A 21,314-nucleotide genomic window follows, 5' to 3' on the forward strand; every position below is an offset into this window, starting at 1 on the left:
TCTTCATGTTTGTCCATTTTTAGTCTCCTTTGCTCAACCTTTCTCGTCTAGACCCCCAAAATGATGGACCCCCAGAGTTTAATGAGACCTTTGCCTTCTCTAGCTCCATTTCATTCCTTATGTCATCCCATTCAGTGTCAGGCTTTAAATATTTTAGCTATGATGTACTGATGTCCCTAAAGACACATGTATGTATGTATGTATGTATGTATGTATGTATGTATGTATTTTTTAAGATTTTATTTATTTGACAGAGAGAGACACACACACACAGTGAGAGAGGGAACACAAGCAGGGGGAGTGGGAGAGGGAGAAGCAGGCTCCCCACTGAGCAGGGAGCCTGATGTGGGGCTCGATCCCAGGACCCTGGGATCATGACCTGAGCTGAAGGCAGACACTTAACGACTGAGCCACCCAGGCGCCCCAAGACACATGTATTTTTCAGTCCTGGCATTTCCCCTGAATTTTAGCTTCAGATATCCAAACTGCTGAATCTCCAAAAGGCTGTTTTAATAGGCATTGCAGAATTCACAAGACCACAACATATTGCAACTGTTTGCTCCCTTGACTTTGCATTTAGTGGTCCGTGTGCTCACTTTTCACATTATGACTTGTTAGCTCCTTCATGTCATTCATTAACATGAATGATTTTTGTGGTCCCACTTTATCAGATTTTCTTTCATGCTTTATAATATTCATGTCAAAGTGATTTTTAAAAAATCCTAGTTTTTTAGCTTTAGCTTTGATCTATAGTATTTTTTCATGTAGGGTTGTCTTCATTTTGTGTTTTTTTGTTTTTTTTTTTTAAATTTCAGAGGGAGAGACAGCGAGAGAGGGAACACAAGCAAGGGGAGTGGGAGAAGGAGAAGCAGGCTTCCCGCCGAGCAGGGAGCCCGATGCGGGGCTCGATCCCAGGATCCTGGGATCACGACCCGAGCCGAAGGCAGACGTTTAACGACTGAGCCACCCAGGTGCCTCCAATTTTGTGTTTTGTAATTCATTCTTAAAACACTGTTTTGGGGCACCTGGGTGGCTCCGTTGGTTGAGCGTCCAACTCTTTGGCTTACATCATGATCTCAGGGTTGTGAGATTGAGCCCTGTGTCGGGTTCTGTTGCTCAGCACAGAGTCTGCTTGAGATTTTCTCTCCTTCTCCCTTTACCCCTTCCCCTGGTTATGCTCAATCAATCAGTCAATCAATAAAATCTTTAAGAAAGAAATCCACCTTTTTTACTAATTATGAAAGTAATATGTGTTAATTTTAGAAAGCTAGAAAAGTACAAAAAAGGAAAAAAGTCCATGTAATCTCATCATTGAAAGTGGCATTGACAATTTGGTATATGCTTTGTCTTTCTCTCCGTGCATGAATATTATTACTTACAACACTTGATTCATCATGTATCTACTATAAACTACTTTTTCTCTTCAGTTACTTTGTAGTGAACATTTTCCAATGACATTAAAGTTAGCTTGTAGAACATGAGTACATGGTATTCTGTAACACAAGTATGTAATAATTTGTCTAATTCCTGATTGTAATACAATTAGGTTGTTTACAGTTTGCTATTATAAACTGTGTTGTGATGAATGTGGATTATTTACATCCCCTGGATTATTTTTTAGGTAAGTTCCAAGAAGTGGAAATAATTCTTAGGCTGTATAGTGTAGTAATTAAGAACATTGGCTTTGGAGTCAGACTGCCTCAGGTTAAAATCCTGACTTCTTAGATGTATGTATATTTAGGCAAATTAATGTATCTCTCTCATTTCTTTATCTGTACATTGAAGAAAATAATAGTTTGGCACTTCTTAGGTGTATGTATATTTAGGCAAACTAATTTATCTCATTTCTTTTTTTTTTTTTTTTTTAAGATTTTATTTATTTATTTGAGAGAGAGAGAACACATGAGAGGGGATAGGGTCAGAGGACAAAGCAGACTCCCTGCTGAGCAGGGAGCCCGATGCGGGACTCGATCCAGGGACTCCAGGATCATGACCTGAGCCGAAGGCAGTCGCTTAACCAACTGAGCCACCCAGGCGCCCTATCTCTCTCATTTCTTAATCTGTGCTCCAGGCTTATCTTCTGAATTACCTGTTCCAATTCTAGAACCAGCCTGAGAATCCCTGTTTTCTTTTATTGGGGAATGCTAGGTAGAAACCAAGACCTGGGTGCTGAGTGTACTCACTGCTACTGGGGTGTCACTACTTCTAGTCCCTCTTGGTGAACAGAGCTAGCAAATAATATTTGTGTGTTGTTTGTGCATGCATGCACATATATATCTATAATTATTTTCATATCTATTTATGTGTGTCCATATTAAACTAAACATGAGTTCAAGTGATGTCCAGTACCACAGGGTTCATTCTAACCTTCCTCCCTTTGCTTTTCTATAACTTTCCACTCCAAAGTGAGAAGCTTGATTCCACCATCTACCATCTATTTACTTAATTGCTCAACCCCAGTATTCATGTAAACTGATTCAGAATTAACCCATATCTCTGTGAAAAACAACTTTATCAAATACAGTACAGTTTTTATGCATGGGTCCATTTTTCTCTAGCCTTATGGTTTCCAGCAAAAGCACCATCTTCCAAAGTTACTTATATCACTTCCTTTTTTTACCCACGGTTCTGTTTTTGACCTTGTGCTTTAAAGACTTCTTAATTTAGGGGTCCCTGGGTGGCACAATCTATTAAGCATCTGACTCTTGGTTTAGGCTTAGGTCACGATCTCTCAGTGTCATGAGATTGAGCCCTGTGTCAGGCTCCATGCTCAGTGTGGAGTTTGCTAAAGTTTCTCTCTCCTCCCTCTGTCCCTCCTCTCACTCATACGCTTTCTTTCTCTCAAATAAATAATCTTAAAAAAAAATTTCTTAATCTAAAAGATTGGTTATATGCATATACATATATGTACATGATATTGCATATAATATATATAACACACATATATGTAATATATAACAATATAATTGTATGCAATATAATAACATACCCAATATGTGTAAATAGTATTTTATTTATTCTTAGGTATTTTATTTTCTTTTTTTATCTTAAATTTCTAAACATATCTGTTCACTTTGTCACTCGGGTATGAAGTAGAAGTATTTTTCTTGCTTTTCTCCATTGTTTGAAATGCTACCTTTATCGTATTTTTTTAAATCTTATATATACTAGAACTTTTCTGTTTCTTACTCTGTTTTATTGTTTCTTTTTGCTCAAGTTACAGACTTTATATAACTTTATGATAATTTCAGCATCTGATAGATTATTCCTCTTTTTGCATATTCATATTCACTTATTTTAATTATTTGTATAATTTTCTTTATTTCAGGAACATTTTAGTGGATAAACCAAATGACCAATCTTCAAGGTGGTCTTCAGAGAGCAACTATCCTCCCCAGGTAAGATTGTAGGTCCTGATACCATTTAGAAGTCAAAATTTTAATAGGCATTTAATTGACATGAGTTATCTGGACTCCATTAATAACTTACTCAGTCTTTGAAATTGTGAGATAGACTTTTATTTCCTTTTTTTTGTTTGTTTAAATGTTGGAAGAATTTTTATTTCATAGGCAAATGCAGTGTGGAGTTTGATGAAGCATAGACTTTTTTACTTCTGTCTACTGGAGTATTTATTTATTTACTTTTAAAGATTTTATTTATTTTGAGGGGGGCACATGAGCAGAGGGAGAGGGAGAAAGAGAATCTAAAGCAGATTCCGTGCTGAGCATGGGAGCCCGACACAGGGCTCAATCTCACAACCCTGAGATCATGACCTGAGATGATTCAAGAATCGGGTGCTTAATCGACTGAACCACCCAGGTGCCCCTGTCTACTGGAGCATTTAAAATCTAATATGTATTTTTTCTACATTACTAATGATGCAAGATTAAGTTTCTTGATACCTTTTGAGGAAAATATTAATGAAAAGAACCGGTTATGGTGCCATTACTGTTTTGAGCAGTAACTGATCTGAGGGCTGATCTAAGCAGAGGTTGTGACTTCTATTGTACTTAAACTCCAGTCATTCGGTAAATGTTTAAGGAAATGTTAGTAAGTTGAACTTTGACTCAGTGACTCAGTGACTCAGTGACTGCCTTTTAGGGAAAATAAACTTAATATAGTTTGTTATTTTACTAAAGTGGTATATTTAGATGATGTCAAGACCATGAACTAAATTCTTTCCTTGACAAGTGGTGTCTGAGGTCATTTGAATTTAAAAATAGTCATTCTTTCGGGCGCCTGGGTGGCTCAATCGTTAAGCATCTGCCTTCGGCTCAGGTCATGATCCCAGGGTCCTGGGATCGAGTCCCACATCGGGCTCCCTGCTCAGCGGGAAGCCTGCTTCTCCCTCTCCCACTCCCCCTGCTTGTGTTCCTGCTCTCGCTGTCTCTCTCTCTGTCAAATAAATAAGTAAAATCTTTAAAAAAATAAAAAAATAATAAAATAAAAAAATAAAAATAGTCATTCTTTCAGTTATATACTTTAAGCATTAAAACTTACTATGTCCATATCCTTGAGGGAATACATGCTCTGATAGGTAAAGTAGATGGGTAAGTAAAACTTATTTTTTTTTTTAAAGATTATTTATTTATTTATTTATTGAGAGAGAGAGAGAGAATGATAGAGAGCATGAGTAGGGAGGAGGGTCAGAGGGAGAAGCAGACTCCCTGCTGAGCAGGGAGCCCGATGTGGGACTCGATCCCGGGACTCCAGGGCTCAGGTCACCTAACCAACTGAGCCACCCAGGTGCCCAAAACTTATTTTTTTTATTCTAATGTAATTTTTGGAAGCCTAATCTCTATACTTATTTTTCCTTTTATATATATACAAGTGTATATATATATATACATACCTTTGAGATCACCTGGTGTCTAAATGTTCTATTGCAGGGGCGCCTGGGTGGCTCAGTCAGTTAAGTGTCTGATCTTGGTTTTGGCTCAGGTCATGATCTCAGGGTCTTAAGATCAAGCCCCGAGTTGGGCTCTGTGCTCAGCAGGGAGTCTGCCTCTCTCTCTCTCCCTCTTCCTCTGCCCCTCTCGCAGCTCATGTGCATGTGTGCACATGCTTGCTCTCTCTCAAATAAATAAATAAAATCTTTTTAAAAATAAATGTTCCATTGCAAAATATACATCCAAAGAATATATATTCATACTTTTTATGTATGTATAAGGAATAATAAAATATCTATTTATTCATTAACTGTCTTTAGAAATATAAAATGTCCACGACCTTCTGAAGCTTCTTGTGCACCCCATCTTCTATTTGTCCTCTAACTCAACCCCAGTAACTATAATTTCATGCTTTGTTAAGCATCTTCTTACCATATTATATATGTATGTTTATACATATGCTATGATTTAAGTTTTATCTGGCTTTGACTTTGTATAAATCTAAATTGAATCACTCATAAATCTTGATCTGCTTTTCATTATGGTATTTATTAATGTTGCTGAGTATAATTATAGTTCCTTAATTTTCATTACTGTATAGTATTCCAGTGTATAAGTATGCCAAAATGTACTTACCATTTTGCAGTTGATAGGCTTTTCAGTTTTTTATAGTTTTTTGCTATTATGACTAGGCTGCCATGAACAATTTTGTATGTTGTCTCCTGGTACACATGTACAAGATTTTCTTTAGGATATATGCCTTGGAGCTCAGTTGTTGGATCATAGGGTATGTGTATGTTCAGGTAATGCAAAACTGTTTTACAAAATGGCTGTATAATTTACTCTCACTGACAGCATATGAAAGTTATTGTGCATTGCATTCCCCCTTCACTTCTATGGCTGATTTTTAGGTTTTGCCAGTCTGTTAGATCTTTCATTAGAATTCACTATGCCTTTTTTTTTTTAAGTTTTTTTTGTTTTTTTTTTTTTAATTTATTTGACAGAGAGAGCACAAGTAGGCAGAGCAGCAGGCAGAGGCAGAGGGAGAAGCAGGCTCCCTACTGAGCAGGGAGCCTGATGCGGGGCTCGATCCCAGGACCCCGGGATCAATGACCTGAGCTGAAGGCAGCCGCTTAACCGACTGAGCCACCCAGGCACCCCAACTCACTATGCTTTTAATTTGCATTTGCCTGTTTATATTCAAGCCTTTTTGCATATGTTGGTGGACTTACATTGTGTATGTTGTTGGTGCATACCCCCCACCTACTACACCCTGAGGTTGAATACATTGTGGTTTGTTTTTTTTTTAAGTTTTTTTTTTTTTTTTTTTTTTTGACAGAGAGAGCGAGAGAGGGAACACAAGCAGGGGGAGTGGGAGAGGGAGAAGCAGGCTTCCCGCTGAGCAGGGAGCCCGATGCGGGGCTTGATCCCAGGACCCTGGGATCAACTTAACAACTGAGCTTAACAACTGAGCCACCCAGGTGCCCCGAATATATTGTGTTTTCAATCATGTTTTTCTTATTCACTTTTTCATTTTACTTAAATTGAGCCCTCAAATTTGGTGTGTGTTTGTTTTTACTCAGTTTTTGTTTTACCAATGAATTATATATAATTTTTTATTATTACTGAAATTGTGGTAACCTCTTTACTGTGAAATTTTCTTTATTTGTTGTGGAACAGTATTTTGAAGGCAGTATATAATTATAGGAATTGTCTATATTTCTCCATATTTGTTTTTAGTGATTCTAAGTTCCACTCCCCCCCACCATGACCATATGGTAATTGTAAGAATTTGGTGCATATACTAGCTACTTTACTGCCCTAAAACTGTGACAAGTATTTCTATTTCTAAGTGTTTCAGTTTTATAGATAGTTGATTCTGTTATTCACAATAGTTATGTCTTATAAAGTTGCCATGAACACTGCACCTAGTGAATACTGAGCCATTGCTCCCAGGGGAAATACAGGGTTAGATTCCTCTGTGTCTTTGGTCATAACATTTTTGTCAACTGATCAGTACATAACCTTACTTTATGTGTGTTTCTGTTTATAGGCACTGTATTTGATATATATTTTGTTTATTCATTAACATTGAACTTAGAGCCATAGCACTATAACTCATGCCTGAATGAAGCTTGAAATGAGTTCAGAGAGAATGGATCACAATATGAGTGAGTCTTGCCACGGGGAACCCAGAGAGTTTTCACAGTCTTTCTCAGGATCTGCCTGATGACACGTGGCAGACTCTTGAGGAAACTAAGGTTTTGACTCAGATTTAGCCAGAGAAAAATGAACATGTTCTAAGAGACTTCCCACATATGTCTTTGTGTAGGTCCTGTGAAATGCTTCATGTAGAGGTGGCACCCCCGGACTCACGTTTCACAAGCTCTAGGTGCTCCCTTTGCTGCAGGAGTGCAGCGGCCTCTTCATTAGAACTTTTCAAGCCAGGTGGGCACTGAAGGAGGGATTGAAATTCCCCTGGGGCCCAGGGAACTTCTTTGAAATTCTTTTGTCAAGGGGGCATCACTGCCCCAGCCTGACACATATTTCCTCTGTAAGGCACATCACAGCCTTCTTATGGTTAAAAACATTAGATATCACTTCAGCACTCTGCTTGGGGATCATTTTAGACAGCAAGATCACCAACAGAAAGCACAAAAGTATTAAAGATGTGGCACTACATAGATGGTGAAAAGGACATTTGTTTATAGTATAATAGAGTTAAACCAAGAAGGCAGAGTGTCCCTTGGTCAACTCAGATTTTTTGCCACTCTGCACATGCACATGTCTGGGAATGACTATAGAAGTGCTGCAAGTATTGATTTTGGTGCTGAAAATAAATTTAGTGAGTAGGCGAATTCACAAATAAGGAATCCGCAAATAATGAGAAGTGACTGTATGGTAACTAATAATTCATTTATCGTGTCTTGAACAGATCTGAGAATCAGAAAAAAAAAAAGAGGATACTGAAAAACTGAAATCATTGTGATAAAATTTTAGGTCTTGGGGGGTCTTTCCTAGAATCTACTTTGGTTATAATGTTACTCTATTTGGTTATTTCCTCAGGTTTCAGCACCTGGAAGTAACTTTGTGTGTACGGATCAGAGCTATAAAAGATAGGCATATTAATGGCCATCTGACATAAGGGTCATGAAGGAAAAGATAGAAAAATCTAAGTAACAAGTAGAAAAACAAAAGTGTAACATTTAGGAGGTATTTATTGGAAAAATGGATTAATACTCTATATTTAGTGTGTATATTTCAGTAGATATTGCACACCTTCCTTAATGTTACTTACTGGAAAAATAAAGTAATAATGGTTTTCATTCTTGTCCTCATTTCTCTACCCATTGAAATTTTGCCAAAAAGGACCCAATTAAACTTACCTTTTATTCTAAAATTTTGTCACTAGGCTAATCATTATGCAATTCTATTGGAGATGATTCTGATTGGAGCTTTTATTCTAATTCTGATGAAGTTGATTGTAAATCTTAAAGCCTTGTGTGGTATGTGATTTTAACATTGTCCTCATTATGATAGGTCCCTTTGTATTATTTTGCTTTTGTTGTATAACAGATCACAAATTTAGTTGCAAGCTGCTTACTAGCTTACAGTTGCACAGGATTAAGTCCAGCATGGCGGTGTGGGGCTCTTTGCTTAGGGTATCACAAGGCTGAAATCCAGGTATTGGCGGAGTTCTCATCTGCTGGCTCTGGAGAAAAATGAGCTTTGCTGTTGTCAGAATTCAGTTTCTTGTGGTTATAGGAATGGAGTCGCCATTTTCTTGCTGGCTGTCAGCTAAGAGCTATTCTTAGTTCCTAGACCCTGCCCACATTCCTTGCCACATGGCCCCCTTCATTTTCAAGTGAGCAATCATGCATTGATTCCCTCTTGTGCTTTGAATTTCTGACTTCTTGTCCCTGATCTCTAGACTAAGAGTTAAAAGACTCACGATTAGGTCAGGCCCACCCAGATAATCTCTGTTTTAATTAAAATGAACTGATTTGGAACCTTAATTATATCTATCATAATTCCTTCATAGCAGCACCTGGATTAGTGTTTGACTGACTGGGAGAAGGTTTGGTACACCAGGGACTAGAAATTATGCCTGCAGTACGTTCTCACCTTTTGTCTGTAGCTCTCATTCATTCAGTTCAATATGTACAAATTTAGTGGCTGCTGTTTGTCAGATTCTCTTGTAGGTGTTTGAGGAAAATCAGTGAGGTATAAGCAGGACACAATCATATTTCTACCCTCATAGAGCTTATTTTTTGAGGAGAGAGACAATACACAAAATAAATAATGTATTAAGAGGTGAAAAGTGCTATTGCAATAATCCTGGCAAGAGATTTTGGAAGCTTTTGACTGGGTGGTGGTTGCCCAAGTGAGGAAAACTGACTATGAAAGCACTTTGAAAAATGTAAGATCATATGTATACATTTTTAAGCCTTTTGCTAACACATAAGCAAATACAAAAGATGAATATTGCCTCTCTTTTCTCTTCTGACTGGGTACTATTTTTGACAAGGAAGAAAAGGTAGGGAAGCTTCTTGTTTTTATATTCTCTCATGTTTTATATGCCTTCTGTCTCTATCACATATTGTTGTAAGTAATCTGCCATTGACTCTATGGAAACTAGGGTCAGAGAGAGTTCACCTTTCTAGAATTGTGTTTCTTCATACATAAAAATAAGGCTTTAGGGTTATCATGTACTCTTAAGTGTTTTATTTCTGGATTTCTAAATTTTGTATTTTGTATTATCTGGAAGTCTTTTTCTGAAGGTGGTGGGTAAATGGAAGTATTACTCTATTACTAGTTAACATCAAATCTCTTTTTTTTTTTTGATAGAAATACTTGTTTTGTATCTATCATAGAATCATGGGACTCCTTTCATTCTACTTTGTGTTGTGTTTAGTTGTTAGTGTGTGTTTTCCTCATTAGATTGTAAGATCCTTGAAAAAGTAGCATTCTGTTTTACTAATTTCTGTATTTCCCTTTCAGTGGTGTCAAGGCAAAGCTGGGAATTTTGTGTTTGCTGTGACTAAAAAAAAAAAACAAAACCACAAGTATTATGTAGAAAATCAATGTGGTTAGGAATTAGATTCCAGTCTAATTCAAATGTTTGAGTCTTTGTGCAGTGTCCAACAGGCAGGCACACATATCACATTAGTAAGTAATTATATTTATCTAGGAATGAAGTACAAATATTTTTCTTTTAATTTATGTCTATTGTTTTTTCAAATGGCTACTAAGTTGTCAGTACATAAATCCTTATTAGTTGTTTGGACCTAACTACTTAATAAATGGAACTGTTAATATTTATTTTGGCCTTGGATGCTATATTATCTATTGCTGTGTAATTAAGTACCCCAAACTTAGCGGTTAAAAACAGGCATTTATTATTTCACATTGTTACTGAGGGTCAGGGATCTAAGAGTGGCTTAGCTGGGTGGTTCTAGCTCAGGGTCTCTTTGAGGTTGCAGTCAAGGGGTCAGCCAGACTGCAGTTATCTCAAGGCTTGCCTGGGATTGGAGGAGTCACTTTCTTGGTTCTCCAGTTTGTAGATTGCGTTATCATGGGATTTCTCAGCCTCCATAATTATGTGAGCCCATTTCCATAATAAATCTCTTACATATCTTTCTATATAGCCTATTTCTCTTCTGTTTCTCTGGAGAACCCTAATATACTCAACTGTCTTCAACTTTCATGGTTCCCCAACTTTACTTTCCTATTGCTGCTGTTGTGTCTGCTCTATGAGTGCACTTAGCCCCATACTGAAAGCTTTGGAGCGAGGACCTACTTCACAGCCTTTTGGCTCCCCTTCTTTCTGTGAGCATGCCCTTCCCACCAGCATTTGCCTCTGTGCACTCACGTATTCTGTACCTTCATATATTTCTTTTTCATATCATATCAAGGTTTTATAGTTTTTTTCTTTTTCAACCAATAGATTGTTTAAAATGTCTAGCTTATATAAGAGACACTTCAAAGAATAATAACACTCATTGCTGCAGGGATTTGGGAAGAAGAGTACCTATACATTGTGAAATCTGAAATTGAAAATCTGAATTATTACAATCTTTTTGAATAATATCTGGCAAGGGCCATTGATAGGGAGAGTACATTTATTTGTCCTACTCAGTCCTTCCCAGGACTTTGCCTCTTAGAAATAAAAGGGTAAGTATGTTAGATGTATACAAGTTTTGAATACAGCAATTCTTGAGTAATGTAATTCTGGGGAGAAAAAGAATACTCATCTATAGGGGAATGCTAGAATACATTTTTCTTGGGATATTGTTAACCATTAAATAAAATGAACTGGCTTTATACCAGTTAACTTGGAGGGATTTCCACCATAAAATGAGAAAAGCATGATGCAGAGAAGCATAATAAGATCCTACTCTTGTTTACCTGAATAATGACTCTCTTTCACCAGTATGTAGATATGTATGTATGTGTATATGTGGTTATGTATGTATATTTGTATGTGATGCAGTGAGCTCAGATAAAGATATGAAAGGATACACGTCTGAGTGTTAGCATTGGTGAGAAGAAGAGATGAGGGAGGAAAAAGAGAAAACAAAACAATTACTTAAAAAGTTATGCCCATTAAAAATAGCATATATAATATTCCACTTACGTAAAGAATGTGTCTGTGTGAGTGTGTGCATAGAGTGTTAAACTGAATTATTACCAAAATGGTGGTAGTGGTTATATCAGGATGGTGGGTTTTTAATTTCTTTTATATTTCATTCTTATACTTCTAAAATCTGTTTTTAAGTTGAAATTAAAGCCATTTTCATTGTGGTAGACCACACATATTTTGAGACCTAATGAGAAAACATAGCTTTTAATTTGGAATCATCTGTGCTGGTAGGAAGTAAATATAGCATGAATGAAAACCCCATAAATACTTTAAGATTGTAATTGCACCCTGTTCCCTCATCAGAACGTTTTATTGGAGTTACTAATACTGCCATGGAAAATCTGTTTTTCAAGGTGACTGGCAAATATACTAGCGTTGGATAAAATGTATGTTTAGTAACACATGTCTTGATAATTGCTTTAAGAAAGATTAGATCATAACTCTTCTATTAAAATTATAAGCTCCTTCTGAGGTAATTTAAGTAAAAGTATGATTTTAGGTAATATCCTTTGCTTTCTGGGGCCAGAGAAGTCAGTTAAAATTGTTTAACAAACAACAAGCATTCTTCTTTTTGTATAATTTAAGCAGGTCAGAGAAACTTTAGTGATTATTTAATACAGTTGGGGTGTGTGTGGTGGGTGGGTGTATGCTTTTGTTTTTGTAGTATATTCAGGTTATTCTTTGAATCATAACAAGAATATTATGGGAATAAGTACAAAGTGAGGAAGGAAATATATGCATTTCAGTATAATTTCTAGTATACAACTAGGATACCAGTAAATTTATTAAGTGTCTTAATGGTATTTTGTCCAAATTTGTAAAAGGAGCATTGTTTATATTGTATAATACATTTTTAACTAATATAATTTACCTGGACCTTAAGTGTACAGTATTCATTTTGAAAAATGCACACATAAATATAATTCACACCTCTATCAAGATATAAAATGTTTCTATCCCCTCAGAAGGATCCTTTCTGTCTCTTACCAGTGAATCCCTATCTCTCCCACCCTCCACCCAGAGGCAATCACTGTTTAGACTCTTGGCATAGATTAGTTATTGCCAATTCTAAAATTTAATATAAACTGAGACATAGAGTATATATATGTGCATATACATACTCTTATACATGGCTTTTTATGCTCAGTGTTTTTCATGTTTATCCATGTTTTTGCTTGCATCAGTATTACATTCTTTTCATTATAGAATACCATTCTGTTCTATGGATATACCATAATCTGTTTTTTTTTGAAGATTTATTTATTTTTTAGAGAGAGAGAGTGAGAGTGGGGGAAGGGGCAGAAGGAGAGAGAATATCCAAGCAGACTCCTGCTGAACATGGAGCCTAACATGGGGCTTAATCTCACAACCATGAGATCATGACCTAAGCTGAAACCAAGAGTCAGATGCTCAACCGACTGAGCCACCCAGGCAACCTATAGCATAATTTGTTTACACATCCTTCTGTTGATGAACATTTCCATTGTTTCAGTTTTTGGTGATTATAAATAAAGCTTGTGTGTGCATTCTTTTCGAAGATTTTACAACTAATAATGTATTTTTTATTCTTTTGGATATATATCTAGAGGTAGAATTACTGCATTGTAAGGTAGGGATATATTATTTTCTATGAAATTATCAGACTCCCAGTTGCTTCACAGCCTCACCAACATTTGGCATTGACACACATTTTAATTTTAGTGATTATTGTTGGTGTGAAGTGGTTTTAATTTATAATTCTTTGATGACTAATGATTTTTTTTTATTTTTATTTTTTTATTTTTTATTTTTTATTTTTAAAGATTTTATTTATTTATTTGAGAGAGAGAGCACATGAGAGTGGGGAGGGTCAGGAGGGTCAGAGGGAGAAGCAGACTCCCTGCCGAGCAGGGAGCCCGATGCGGGACTTGATCCAGGGACTCCAGGATCATGACCTGAGCCGAAGGCAGTCGCTTAACCAACTGAGCCACCCAGGTGCCCCGATGACTAATGATTTAAGAACTTTTTTCCATTTGCTTATTGGCTATTCATTTATCTTTTTTGTGAATTCTTTACTCTTTAAAAAATGGAGCTGTTTACTTTTTTTATTACTGAGTTGTAGGAATTGCTTATGTTTTCTGGATATAAATTCTTAGTTATGTATTACAAATATTTTCTCTAAGTCTGTGGCTTGCTTATTCATTTTTTTAAAGATTTATTTTAGAGAGAGAGAGAGAGCATGTGCATGAGAGCGCAAGTGAGGGGAGGGGTCGAGGGAGAGAGAATATTCAAGCAGACTTCTGCTGAGCACGGAGCCCAACAACTGGGGCTTGATCTCAGGTACCATGAGATCATGATCTGAGCCAAAACCAAGAGTTGGACGCTTAACCGACTGAGCCACCCAGGCGCCCCTTACTCATTTTCTTAATACTAACTTTTGTAACTTTTAAAATAGCTATTAAGTTATAATTGACATACAATAAACTTCACTTTTTAGTGTACAAGTTGAAAAATTTTAATCCATATACCCTCAAAAGTACCACCACACTTAAAATATTAGACATATCTACTACCCCAGAAGTTTCTTATATCTCCTTTTAATTTGTCTCACCTACCTCCATCCCCATCTCTCGGCAACCACCAGTCTGTGTTCTTTCACTATTGATTGATTTACATTTTCTAGGATTTTATGTAAATGGAGAAATATAGTATGTATTTCTTTTGTCTGATTTCATTCAAAGATACCTTGAAATTCATCTGTATTGTTTGTGTCAATAATTTATCCATTTTTGTTGCCTAGCTGAATTCTCTTATGTCTTACATATCACTTTATCCAATTACTTGTTGATGGACATTAGATTGTTTCTAGTTTTTGGCTATTACAAATAAAGATGCAATGAAAAGTAATGTTACAAGTGTTTGTGGTTCTAATTTGCATTGTAAAAATGATTAGTGATGTTGACCATCTTCTCATATGCCTGTTTTGCCTTCCCTAAATGTTCTTTGGTGAAATGGCTATTCAGAGGTTTGTCCATTTTAAAATTTGGTTGTTTTCTTATTATTGAATCTTGAGGTTTTTTTTGAAGTTTTGTATATAAGTTCTTTATCAGATATTTGATTTGCAAATATTTTCTCATCTTCTGTATTATTCCCCCCTGGCTCCAACTTTCCTTCTCTCCTAATATTGGGGGGAATCTTTATTAAGTATGATGCTGGCTACGGATATTTTATAGATGTCCTCTATCAGTTGAGAAAGTTGCCCTTTTTGTATAGTTTTCTGAAGGTTTCTTATCCTGAATGGGTATTGATTTTGTTCTTGTTGCTCCACACCTTAAAACTCTTTTGTGTTTCTCTACTCCACCTGGAATAGAGTCCAGATTTCATAATATGGTCAGATGTTACAGCTCTTCTTCAGCAAGATGGGCAGTCTATTCCCCTAACTTATAAATCCTGACTGGCCTTGTGACTTGCTTTGACTACCAGGAAATTCTGTGAAAATGTTGTTGCAGCTTCTGAGCAAGGCCTCAAGAGGTTTTGTAGCTCTGCTCTCTCTTAGAAGTCTGAGAGCACAGTGCTCTGAAGAAAGCCCACCTGACCTCCTTGAGCCTCCTTGAGAGGCTCAATCATCCCAGCAAAGTTCAGCTTCCTCACTTCCACCCCAACTAAGTCCACTTCTTCAGCCGGTCTACCAGATGATACAGCAACATGATTGAGTCCAGGAGCTACCACTGGAAGAACTGTCCATTGAACTCACAGAATCTTAAAACCGCATAAATCACTGTTGTTTTCAGATACTGAGGTGATTTATTACACAGCCTAAGACATACACAGATATGGATCTGGACTTTCCTAGTCTTATTTCCATGCCACCTGTTTCTTTGCCTCCTTTCGATTAGAGTAAATGATATTCCCAACTACCCTGTTACTTGAGTTAGAAGCTAAATCATCACCCTTGATACCTCCCCTCCCCTTCCTACATCCAACTATCACTAAATTCCATTTGTTCTGTCTCCAAAATATGTCAGAACTGTCTAATCCTCTTCATCTCCATACCATTCTAGTCCAAATCTTCATCTCATCTCTTGCTTGAATTACTGTAACAACATATAACTGGTCTGTCAGTTCCTCTGATTTATTCTCCGCAAAGCACACTGTGTGTGTGTGTTTAATGTTAATCAGATCTTGGCTTTCCATTGTGTTTAATAGATTCCATTGTGTTTATAATTCAAACTCCTTATGATAGCATAGAATGCCCTGGTGAGGGCCTACCTCTCAACACATACCATTTGACCTTGCTGGTTCTGTGTAGTAGGGTGAGTAGTGACCCCCCTGAAATGGAATCCCAAAATGTGACCTTAAGATCTTAGCAGATGTAATTACGTTAAATATCTCAAGGTGAGATCATCCTGGATTAGTTCAGGCCCTAAATCCAATGAGGAGTATCTTTGTTCAACACAGAAAGGTACCAGGAAGAAGGCCATGTGAACATGGAGGCAGATTGGAGTTACAGTGCCACGAGCCAAGAACACCAGGAGCTACTAGATACTGGAAGAGGAAAAGAAGGATCCTCTCCTAGAGCTTTCAGAGGGAAGTGGTCCTGCCAGCACCTTGATTTCAGGCTTCTGGGCTCCAGAACTGTGAGAGGATAAGTTTCTGTGTTTTAAACCACCAAGTTTGTGCTAATTTGTTATGGCAGTTTGAGGAAACTAATAATACACTCTGTTTCATCCTTTAAGCACCCTTGAAGCACTTTCATTGCTAAACCCATCTGAAGCTCTAAAGTAAGTGCTCCTACCACTAGCTCCTCTGTCCCATTTTCTTCCTTTGTATCACCCTCCCTATTCCTTATAAATTGTAATTATTTTTATGATTAAAAAGGATTTTTAAGGGGCGCCTGGGTGGCTCAGTTGGTTAAGCGACTGCCTTCGGCTCAGGTCATGATCCTGGAGTCCCAGGATCGAGTCCCGCATCGGGCTCCCTGCTCGGCAGGGAGTCTGCTTCTCCCTCTGACCCTCCCCCCTCTCGTGTGCTCTCTCTCTCTCATTCTCTCTGTCTCAAATAAATAAAAATTAAAAAAAAAAAAAAAGATTTTTAAAATCACCTCACTTTGAAAAAATATCTCAAGACTGAAATTGTGAACAAGTTTTGAAGAGTAAAATTTTCCTTTTTCATTGCTTGCTTAATTCTGTGGCTGAATTACAAACCATTGTGATAGTTCTTTGATTTTCTGTGTGTACCGCCCCCTTTTGGAAAAGAGATTGTGATGCATTATGTTTTATTTTAAAATTAATACATTGATACTTACCTATTTAAAATTCAAAGGTTGATACATAGTATCAAGGAGGAAGACCTTCCTCTGCACGGTGTTCCTTCTAGCTGGACCTAGAATCAAATTGCCATGAGACAGATTAACAGGAGAAAATCAAATTTAATAGGTGTACATATGGGGAGTCCAACGCAGACATGAAATTCCAAAGACAGTGAGGCAACACGAAGCTTACATGAGCGAAGGCAAGGGGTAGGTTCTAAGGATACAAAGGGGAGAAAGTTCATTAGTAAGAAGGTGAAAGGAGATGTTTGGAAAAACAAGGTTTTGGAGTTCTGCAGTTAAGTTCCTTAGGTGAAGGGGAGCCTCTGTTAATAGCTCTTTTTCCCAGCTTAGCAGTTGAGGGGGAGGCAGAGAGCTTTTCTTGCATCTGCTGGGTTTTGATTACTTTTAACTCAAAATAATCTTTATATCAAAGTGGCCCATCTTGGGGCAGCCTGCCCTTGACCCCCTATGATAAGTTCTAAAATAGTTTTTCTAAAATGTTGGGGTTTTTTAAAAATATATTGGTGGTTTTTTTTTTTAAGATTTTACTTATTTATTTGATGGAGAGAGATAGCGAGAGCAGGAACACAAGCAGGGGGAGTGGGAGAGGGAGAAGCAGGCTTCCGGCCAAGCAGGGAGCCCGATGTCGGGCTTGATTTCAGGACCCTAGGATCGTGACCTGAGACTAAGGCAGACGCTTAATGACTGAGCCACCCAGCGCCCCTAAAATGTTGGTGCTTAATGAACTTTATTTATGCTCGAGTTGGAAAAATGAAAATTATAAAATTCATAAATAAAGTAAAAATGTGATTAAACATTAAAATTTTAAAAATATTTTATTGCATGAATGTATCAGACTAACTTAACTTGGGTTTTCCAAAACATTTGGTTTGTTTCAGTTTTTCTTTTTTTTTTTTTTTAAAGAAGGCTCCACACCCAACTTGGGGCTTGTAACTCCCGACCCTGAGATAAGAGTCACATGCTTACCAATTGAGCCAGCCAGGTGCCCCGAAAGTTAAAATTTTTCCCTGAGTTGTGTTTCTATCAGACCATTGTGTTTGCTTCAGATTAGAGAGTTTACATTTTACTTGTGTAACTTTTTTTTTTTTTAACCAGAGAGAATGCACATGAGCAGGGCAGGGAGAGGCAGAGGGAGAGGGAGAAGGAGACAGAGAATCTTAAGCAGGCTCCACACTCAGTGTGGAGCCCGCCGCAGGGCTCCCATCTCACAACCCCCAAGATCATGACCTGAACCAAAATCAAGAGTTGGGCGCTCAACTGACTGAGCCACCCAGGTGCCCCCTTATGTAACTTTTTAATAACAAATTCTGTTTGGTTAGGAATAAAATTATATATATATGCAAGAAATACTTGGATTTAGGGGTATTATATACAGGGTGGTGCATGGTGTACAACAGATTGTATAAAAACCCATTTTTATTAGTTACAACATTGTACCTAACCAGTTGTCAGGGGAGGCTGACTTCTAAACTGAGACTTCAAAGGTTAACTAGAGAGGGGCACCTGGGTGGCTCAGTCGTTAAGCGTCTGCCTTCGGCTCAGGTCATGGTCCCGGGGTCCTGGGATCGAGCCCCACATTGGGCTCCCTGCTTGGCGGGAGGCCTGCTTCTCCCTCTCCCACTCCCCTGCTTGTGTTCCCTCTCTCGCTGTGTCTCTCTCTGTCAAATAAAATCTTTAAAAAAAAAAACAAAAACGGTAACTAGAGAAAGGAAGGAGAAGGGAGTATGGGTTAATGAGAAAGACAGAGATGTGAATACTCCCTTGCTTACCTGTGTAGTCTGTTCTCTAACATACAGTTGTATTCCTAAGAAACTTTGAATTCCCAAAAATCATGTTACTATGTAATACCTATTACTTTGATATGGATAAAAAGGATCAATGACTAAAAAATAGCAATCTTAATTTTTCTATGGCAATTTTGATAATAAAGAAAAATTTTTTAAAGATTTTATTTATGTGAGAGAGAGAGAGAGCATGAGAGGCGGGAGGGTCAGAGGGAGAAGCAGACTCCCTGCTGAGCAGGGAGCCCGATGCGCGACTTGATCCTGGGACTTGAGGATCATGACCTGAGCCGAAGGCAGTCGTCCAACCAACCGAGCCACCCAGGCATCCGATAATAAAGAAATTTTAATCACTAGTTAAGATGTAAACAGTATATAAACCTAAACAGTTGTTATGGTGTAGTGGTTAAAGCCTTGGCTCTGGAGTCAGTGAGTCAGTAGAGACGCTTTTAACTTCAAATAACAGAAGGTCGTCTGACAGTGGGTTAAATAAATCGGGTCCCTCCCGCCCCCTGCCTCCTCCCCAAGAAAACTAGAGTTAGGCAACTTCTGGTGAAAGCTGAGTGGCTTATAGTTGGTTGTCTCTGAGATTCTCTTGATTTTTTTCTTCATGGTTACACAGTGGTAGCATTTTGTTTTGGAGAGCAGAACTTATCTCTGCTTACATCTCAGCATTTGTCCTTTGGCTGGAAGGTGGCTAGGAAGAACTGGGTTGAAAATGGTGGTTGGGTCGGCCAACCAACAATATTAGCGGTCAGACTGACTGATTTTAATGTCACATCTGCCACTGATTAGCATTGTAATGGTGGTAAAGTTAATTAGCCTTTCTAAGCCAAAATTTCTTCATCTGTATGATGAGGATAAAGAGGATAATTATTATTAAAATACTACTCCTATTTCTTACTCCTACTAAAATGAGAGAATGAGTATAAAAATCCAAGCAATGTACCAAACAAGGGAGTTAGTGCTCACAAAATATTCACTCTGATTTTATCATCATCATCATCATCATCATCATCATCATCATCTTTCATGTCAACATCAGCTTCATTCTTTTATTGAGGTAAAAGTCACATAACATAAAATTGACCATTTTAAAATGTGCAAGTCAGTGGCATTTGATACATTCACGGTGTTGTGCAACTATCGGTCTAGTTCCAAAATATTTTTAATCACTCCATAAGGACCTGTGGTACCCATTAAGTAGTCTCTCCTTTTCTCCTTAACACAGCTTCTGGTAATTATTAATCTGCTTTCTACCTCTATGGATTTACCTGTTCTGGATATTTCGTATAAATGGAATCATTCAGTACATAACCTGTTATGTCTGACTTCTTTCACTTAGCATGTTTTTGAGGTTCGTCCATGTCATAGCATGTATCAGTACTCCATTCCTTTTTATGGCTGAATAGTATTCCATTTTATAGAATTACTTCATTTTGTTCTTCATTTATTAGTTGATAGACATTTGGGTTGTTTCTACCTTTTGACCATTGTGAGTAGCGCTGCTCTGAACATTTGTTTACGAGTGTTTGTTTGAATACCTTTTTTCACTTCTTGTGAGTATATATGTAGGAGTAGAACTTTTGGGTCATGTAGTAATTCTATGTTTAACTTTTTGAGGAACTGCCAAGCTATGTTCTATATCATCTGTACCATTTTCATTCCCACTAGCAATGTCTGAGAGAGTTCCAGTTTCTGTACATCTTTGTCAAGACTTGTTATTTTCTGTTTGTTTGTTTTTCATTATAGCCATCCTAGTGTGGATGTGAAGTTATATTTCATTGTGATTTTTATTTGCATTTCCCTGATGATTAGTGATACATCTTTTCATGTGCCTGTTGACCATTTGTTTATTTTCCTTGGAGAGAGGACTATTGAGGTCCTTTGCCGTTTTTAAATTAGCTTGTCTTTTTTGTTGTTGAGTTGTAAGAATTTTTTATATTTTCTAGATACTAATCCCTTATTAGGTTTATTATTTGCAAATATTTTCTCCCGTTAATTTTCTCTGCATGTTATGAAGTAGGGCCAACCATCAATTTTATTTTTATCCTACTTTTGTAGGATATTGTATTACCCATTATTAGCATGAAGCCACTGCAACAAAGTATCTGAATCATTTTTCTGAATAGCTTTTTCTCTGTATACTCAACCAGTAGTAATTTCCTTCTTGATTTTTATAATTGAAGTAATCTATATAATGTAAAATGTGTTCCCTAATTAACTGACACCATTTTATCCAGTGTGTAACAGGAAATCTTGAGCTGCATTAGACATATCTATAGTAGGTCCAGGTTTTTTAATTTATAAAATTGGCAGGGCTGGTTAGTAAATCTCCAAGTTTGTTTTTAAATTTAAAATTTCATCACTGATTTTGAACATTGAATTTGCTATCAGAGTGTAGTTGATGAGAATATGTGATTGCTGCTTTTGCAGTCTAATCTTGTTTTATTTGGTAACTCATAGTCTGTTTATGTCTTTTATTGAATGGCATACCTTCATTAGAAGTTAACTTACTAGTCCTTTTCTCCCCCTTCATCTACAGTTCAGGATGATGTACTTTGGCAAAAAGTGGTGGTGGTATGGCAGCCTGTACAGGGCTGTGTCATACTGTTCTTTAGCATTAAAAACACAGTGTACCAGTGTAGGATGGATAGGATGGATCTTAGGCATTCTTCAGCTAACTGTCC

The 21,314-nt window shown here is 37.3% G+C and overlaps 1 protein-coding gene across 3 annotated transcripts in view; it reads left to right on the forward strand.

Annotated features, from left to right (window-relative positions):
- Positions 1 to 21,314, forward strand: part of MKLN1 (muskelin 1) — a 167,638-nt gene that overhangs the window by 43,126 nt on the left and 103,198 nt on the right. Inside the window, exon 2 of one of the 3 annotated variants that reach the window (XM_035021125.1) lies at positions 3,329 to 3,398. In XM_035021125.1, coding sequence (XP_034877016.1) covers positions 3,329 to 3,398 — 70 coding nt within the window. Of the gene's footprint in view, positions 1 to 3,328; positions 3,399 to 7,244; positions 7,338 to 15,938; positions 16,149 to 21,314 lie in introns of those variants that run through there. The other 2 variants (XM_035021127.1, XM_035021126.1) reach the window with 2 other exon arrangements.

This window comes from Mirounga leonina, unplaced genomic scaffold (genome assembly GCF_011800145.1).
Source record: "Mirounga leonina isolate KUSES-001 unplaced genomic scaffold, KU_Mleo_1.0 Mir_174, whole genome shotgun sequence".
Classification (NCBI taxonomy): domain Eukaryota; kingdom Metazoa; phylum Chordata; class Mammalia; order Carnivora; family Phocidae; genus Mirounga; species Mirounga leonina.